At 32.4% G+C, this 6,981-nt stretch overlaps 1 protein-coding gene across 2 annotated transcripts; it reads left to right on the forward strand.

Moving 5' to 3' along the window:
* Positions 1–421: 421 nt before the first annotated feature.
* Positions 422–6,705, forward strand: LOC110998479 (beta-1,3-galactosyltransferase 2). 2 transcript variants are annotated; one of them, XM_045630345.1, is made up of 7 exons: positions 422–542; positions 1,742–1,847; positions 3,016–3,181; positions 3,926–4,100; positions 4,938–5,142; positions 5,478–5,600; positions 6,016–6,705. In XM_045630345.1, the coding sequence occupies exons 2-7, from the start codon at positions 1,790–1,792 to the stop codon at positions 6,267–6,269; spliced, it is 981 nt and encodes a 326-aa protein (XP_045486301.1). In that variant the 5' UTR covers positions 422–542; positions 1,742–1,789; the 3' UTR covers positions 6,270–6,705. The 2 variants fall into 2 exon arrangements, with proteins under 2 accessions (XP_045486301.1, XP_022122845.2); XM_022267153.2 differs by lacking the exon at positions 422–542 and adding an exon at positions 940–1,073.
* The last annotated feature ends 276 nt before the right edge of the window (positions 6,706–6,981 follow it).

The following is a 6,981-nucleotide window of genomic DNA, read 5'->3' on the forward strand; positions in this document are numbered from 1 at the left end:
CAGTATATTATAATAGTTTGAGCCAGGGCTAGATAAACTTTATTAAGCAATGACGCGGGCATGACGTAGCGTAAGTTTTTAAATATCCAAATAAGTCTTCTAACCCGGGCCATAATTGTTTCGATGTGTAAGTGCCATGATAACCTTTGGTCCACTGTAACTCCAAGATATTTGGTAGAGTTGACACGTTCTATGGTCTGACAGCTACAATTCTGGGCAATCGGATCACCACACCTATGAATCCTAACTCCAAAGTCGTAACCCGGCTGAGATCTTTGATTCGCAGTAAAACATATAAAATTTGTTTTATTAACATTAAGTGAAAGTAAGTTGGTATTAAGCCAGCCAGCTACTTCAGCCAGACCTAGTTCAGCTGCGGATTTCACAGCCATCCAAGTCGCTCCAACGATTGTATAGTAATTCTGTTTGGTAAAGTCGCCCGGCCACTTCGGCAGTAGTGTTACGATTAAACGCTGGTGCCGTTGACAAGTTAAAAATTGTTTTAAAATGAATAAGCCGACAATTAAAACTGGCTGGATTTGGTATGTATTTCGCATTACGACCATCCAAAAATATTATATATTACATTTTAATCAGGAATAATGTATATTAAGAATTTGACATCAATAGCACATCTAGAACTTTCTTTTTATAATCAAAAATCACAACTTAATAATGAAATGTGTGAATGCTGCATATTTTTCTGCTCAAAATTTCTATAGAAACCCATCCAGCCAGATGTTGGACGGTTACGCGATTGTTTTTAAAACCTAACCTAACCTGAATCAAACAACCTTTTGATTTTCGAACTAAAATGTTATCGTGGGTATAACATATCTACCTACGGAAATCAAAATGTAAATGATAGCGTATAGATAAAAAAATAATATATCTACTAGGACAAAAATAATCGATAATAATCTAATGACACCGATAAGCTCAAGTACTTATCATATCATTGGAAAATGTACAAGGAATATCATTCATACTGTTTGTGTATTATCCGTGAATGTATATCATATATAAGTGAAAATCAAAAATAAATTTGTCCAGAAAATCAGAGATTTTATAAGGTAATTTATCATTAAACAACACAATTTGCTGACATATCAAGTAAACTTATAATTACATAGAAAATGCGAGGCAACCGCAGTGAAGTTGGCTTGTAATAAATTTAAAATTTTCAGCTTACCTTATTTAATTACAAACGCTTAGTTATCATAACCTATTTCTAAACAAATACTAAATGAAGGAAGGTTGTTTATAAATGGATACTCATAACGAGCAAAAGCAACCATAGTTATGTTCCTTAATATTAATATTCCCGTAAATAATTGATTATAGATAGCAATAATGTTCATATCACTTTCAATAATCACGTATACATCAGCTGTCCTAATAGAATTGCCCAATAGATTACATAGAGTAGTGAACTAAGTAGCATTTTTTAAAATTCGTACTATAAATAAATTCGTTTTAGAAATAATTGTGTAATATTTATCAAATTGCAACCTTTCCCACTTGAGTTTCGATAGGATACATATAACGATATATGCGGTATTGCAAAAAATTTATGGGTTTTCATAGAAATATATTACTACTATTTATGATATGAATGAATAATATTATAAAAGTCGGATGTATTAGAAATCGATGTCGATAAACCTTGCCTATAAACTTAAAAAACTTATTTTTTACCATTTGAGTTCTCGGTTGGTGTCATTAATTTAATTGTTTTCAGAAAGAATCGGTTCGAAAAGAACCGATAAAGGAAGATTAGAAAATCGAAATGTCAGAAAATCTTAAAATATTAAATAGAAAAAATATTATAATGAAGGCCAAGACAGGTACTTATTAATTATTTTACTATTAATTTAGTGGTAAGACGTCGATATTCGCTAACAATTTGAGCAACGACATATTAGGCATGACCCCTGTTAAATTCCATAGCTGATTATTATTAGATTGCGCGTTACCGCAATGTACTTTGTTCTAGCCAGGACAATTAAAGGCTATTTTACTAGTCTTTGGTACATGATTTCATTCGATTATCTAGTTGATAAAAGGGCCTGGGACTAGTGCTGGGCAGGCTACTTCTAATTAATTTGATATATTTGTTTTAAATATTGTTTGATGATTTGCTTTTTTAAAAGAGTACCGAGAGTTTTTTACGCCGGCTTTTTATCTCGGCCTACACCCTCTGTCTTCTTTGCCGATGAGTAGGGATGCCTAATTCGAATTGATTGACGTGGAATAAGTGATACCTAGATGATCTTATGTTCCAAAATAAACGTATTTTATTTTATTTAACCACTTAGAGTATTTTACACCTTTCACGCGTCACTTTGTTTACCGCGAAAACGGACTGTTGCCCCAGTACTAGGTATAAGCCATGTGACCTCACCTTTCGTGGCGCGTTTTTTTTCCTCACCTGCGTTCTTAATATAAAATTCACAATAAATATTGTTGATTATACACATGCTTGTTCGTTTTTGAAGTGAAACTTCTTTAGGCGCATGAGGGTAAATTTTTTACAAATGTTACGTCACGCAAATATGCAACGGAAGTGTCGAAAAAGAGAGAGACAGCGATCGAGACCGATTGAGAAAGAGTAAGACAGGGCGAACATAGCATGATGCAACTAGCGATGGAGTGAGAGTAGGGAGCAAGCAAGTGAGAAAGATCGAGAGAAAAAGTGAGAAAGAGCGATTGTCGTATCACGCACAGTGCCATGGAGCGAGAGGTGGGCTATAGTGAGAAAGATTGAACGAGAGAGAGAATAAGGGATATTGAGAAATAATACATGCTATATTGTTTTTTATATTCGTTTACTGGTTAATTATTAGAACTTTAGATGGCAAATCTGTCGCATAGACAAGAGTGATAAATTAGTGCGCCAAAGAAGTTTCACTTCTGACATATTGTGTACTTTGTACGCACGAATTTTTTTTATAATTACATGGCGTCATACTTTAAAGCTCTATACCTAATATTTTTTTTTAATTAATTTTACAGTTATAAGAACGAGTACGTTAAGAAATTTGCTATTTTTTACTATATTGTTATCTACCTTAATATGTTGTTTGTGGATGACACGTATTCCCGAAAACGTCACTGGTTACTCAAATAATCTCAGCCATTTCAGAAAAACACGAAACCTACCGGATTATCTTCAGGAAATGTATGTAATAGTATCGTAATTTATTTATTTTACTTAATTTTCATGTTCATTTCATTTCAATTTTACATTTAAGGGTATATTTACGAACGAATTACACCAAAGAAAAAAATCGTAATGAGACGAATGTAATTTTAATTCTTAAATTTAATAACAATTGTTAATTTTGATATAACTACTATAATTAAAAAGTTTTTATGATGATTAAAATGTAAATTAGACTTTTTTCTCTATCTCAAAGTAGTATTAAACTTTTCTTTAAATTATTTTAATTTTTAAGTTTAATATCACTCTTTAATGTTGATAAAAAATAAAATAATTTATGTCTGAAAGTTGGTGAAGCGAAGAAGCAACAGTAAAATGAGACAGACACACACATTCATAAGACTTAACGTGGGAGAAAAAGAGATAGGAGCAATAATACAGTGTATACATATACTTTGAATTGCTGTGTATTTGATCATTTTCTTAATTTTTACCTCATTTTCTCCTACGTTACATTTTATGAATTCATGCGTCTGTCTCTTTCTACTGTCGCTTCATCGACTTACAAATCACAACGATGCTAATGACGTTTTCATTTCAAAAACTGCTGATTTCCTAAAACTATGACCGTCCTCATTTGGGTTATCTTCTTAATTATAAAATTATAATATAAAAATAAAAGAGAAAAGAGTTTTACAGTGTTTCCAAGGAATTTTCAGTTCATCAGACGTAAACCTTAATATTGAACCTTTTAATCTTTAGAAGACTTCTTCTTGAGCCGAAAATAGCACCGTGTGAAGATAATTTGCCAATTTTGGTGATGGTAACCACTGCGCCTTCTCACACGGAGCAGAGATATGCGATCAGAAATACATGGGCTACTCGGCTGCCTACTTTGTTTATATTGGGGTTGAGTGGTGAGGAATTGCAGAATCTGGTATGTATGGGGAGCTATTGTTTTTTGAAATGATATCTGCATCAGTAGGTAAATCTGAATTTTATTTAGTTTTCATCTGATGCGGTATAAATAAAATAACCATTTATTTTTTGACTGAAAACAGACATTGATTTACTTTTCGTCATATCATTAATGGACAATGAAAATAAGTTTTTTTTTAAGTAGGGATCTCAATTTTTTTTAAATATACTAAAGCCTATATCAGACAGTAAAGATGCAGCTTTCTAATGGTGAAAGAATTTATTAAATTCGGTCCAATAGTTTTTGTGTGAAAACATTACAAGCATTCATACAAAAACACAAATTCTTTATAATATTATTATTTAATAATATCTAATCCTACAACCCTGTAGAGAGCATTGGCCACAGATTTCATCCCTTTCTTTGATGATTTTTGTAATAGAGAAGAAGTTGCCTCTTGTGTCTGTCACACATGTCGTAGATTATGGGTTTTAAGACATGTCGCCTTCGTCATGATGTTTGCTTTGTTTGTTTTTTTTTGTGCACATGGTATAATATGAATATGGTACAAAAATGTTATGGTAGTACAATCGAAATTTTGCAAATGGCGGATTCTTAGCAGGATTAATATATGTGATTATGATAATTGCGGACGAAATACATATTATTTCGGGCTGTTGAGCAAAAGAAATTGTGCCTTACTTCATAGACACAATATGACTAACGGAACTAATCTGAACGTCCCTGCTCTGTTCGTAAATTCTTTGCTTATAATAGTAATCGCCCACTTCTCTATGAAGACAACGACTGCGTGGAGCGTGGAGAAATGACGCGTCATAGATCTTTTTGTTTTAGAATGACAGACATGAAGATGATTTAATCGTGTACGAATTCAAAGACGATTACCAGAATCTCACCTTAAAGGTGGCGCTCATGGTGAAGTGGGCATCGGAGAAATGCTCATCAGTTAATTATTTTATCAAAACCGATGATGATATGCTATTAAATCCTTGGCAGTTGGAAAGAATTGTGCGGGACAAGCCAGACGCTGATCTCATTGGTAAAATTGCCTACATATTTATTACAGGAGTTTTTCAGGTGTTGACAAATATAAGAAATTTCACTAAGCGTCTGTTTCACAATGTCCGATTAAGTTACAAATAAGCTAATAATTACTTTTTGATAGGATAAACAATATTTTTGCGTTTCACGACTGTCAGATAGCGCTAGTCGCCATGAAACGCGAAGTATCTTATTTGGAACTTTTATCTTTCGAATATTTTATGTTTTGCACAGCTATTTGGTACTTTATCCATACATTGTGAAACAGGCCCTAAGTATACATGTTTGGTATGTTATGTATGCATATACCTTTGATTATTTTTTTAATTTTAGGTTATAAATTTGTGAATGCAGAGCTGGATCGTAATGAGAACAGTAAGTGGTATTTGCCAAGTTGGTTGTACCCTGAGGAGTTTGTGCCGGAATATCTCTCTGGAACTGCGTATCTTATTAATGGTAACACTAATATTTATTAAAATTTAAATCTCCCCTAATCAGTATTCGGTTTGGATATCTGAAAGAAAAAAAATACAGACTTTTCGAAAAACAACGCTCGTCCTATTAAACATTACTATCTGGTTGTTGAATCTTTTTGAAGTTATACTTCTTTACGCGCGTTAGGGAAAAATTAAGAGTATTTTTTTACGATTCGCGCGCATAATAAACCGACACCTTCATGTTAGCTATAGTCAACATTTTCTATTGCTAGTGTCGTTTTTTCTTCAAACGTAGAATAAGGCGAAAGATAAAATTTTTGAAGAGATTTATATCTTTTTTGTTTTAATAATATTTGTAGATAACCTATTATTTTATTCAAAGAACATTACACATTATTTCCTCACAATATTATGTATTTGATTTTATGTTTCAGGAAAACACCTCAAAGCAATATTTTTTGAGGCGCATAAAGTCCCACTAATTAACATTGAAGATATTTACATTACATATTTAGTGGCGAAACGCAAGCTTGGTTTAAATTTGACCCACGAACCAAGTTTCTATGGATCGCCTTGGCCACCCTTAGTAAGCTTTTATTGGGAATTAGCATCAGTTCACAGCTTCACACCAACAGAACTTTTGGCATGGTGGTCAGAGCTCTTGGCTATGAGCAAAAATGTCAAATGAAATAAGAATATGGATTAACTTTAACGGACGCTATGACGTATCATGTCGCGTGTCAACTGTCAACGCGTATTGGACTAAAGATGCTGTTGATAAATTAGAACGGAACGTACAATGGTTTTTCTTATTCTGTTATACGTCTTTCGCTTTACATTCTCACTGCCCAAGCTTTATCTAGCCCTTTTTTAAGCAGTTCACTTTTATCAGCAGATCAGATGTGGAAGGGAATTATTAAAAAAAATAGCGATACAGCATCAGTCAATTCAAGTTATTTACAACTTGAATCGCTTAAACCAATGGTAATCTATGGTTGCATTGGTAACGGCTTATAAGTTAGATTGTCACAAAATATCGTTAATTATTTGTATTTAAGCGGGCTATAATACTTCCAAAAAACTCTTATCTTTAACCAAAAGTGTATATTTTTTTATAAATTTACTTATAAAATATTATTTGTATACATAGATGTTTGATTGGATAAAAACCTTTTATACAGATTAAGATATTATGTATGTTTATAAAGATTTCTTAAATAAAAATTAAGGAACCAAATTTATTCTCTAGCAACTATATTTTTATATTGAATAACAAGCAAAATAAAATGTCTCTTTCTGTAGGATGCGGGCATAGCTGCATAACACCCGCATTAAAATAACTTATTCTAACGCCCATAACGCAAAGAAAATTTAAAATTCAATTACAACATATATCCGAT

This window comes from Pieris rapae, chromosome 12, assembly GCF_905147795.1.
Source record: "Pieris rapae chromosome 12, ilPieRapa1.1, whole genome shotgun sequence".
NCBI classification, from domain to species: Eukaryota; Metazoa; Arthropoda; class Insecta; order Lepidoptera; family Pieridae; genus Pieris; species Pieris rapae.

Bases quoted from the DNA above. Each gene is read 5' to 3' on its own strand.
- LOC110998479 (XM_045630345.1), top strand. From the start codon at position 1,790: ATGTCAGAAAATCTTAAAATATTAAATAGAAAAAATATTATAATGAAG. The intron at 3,182-3,925 runs GTATGTAATAGT...TTTAATCTTTAG, and splicing joins CCGGATTATCTTCAGGAAAT to AAGACTTCTTCTTGAGCCGA. The intron at 5,143-5,477 runs GTAAAATTGCCT...TTTTAATTTTAG, and splicing joins GCCAGACGCTGATCTCATTG to GTTATAAATTTGTGAATGCA.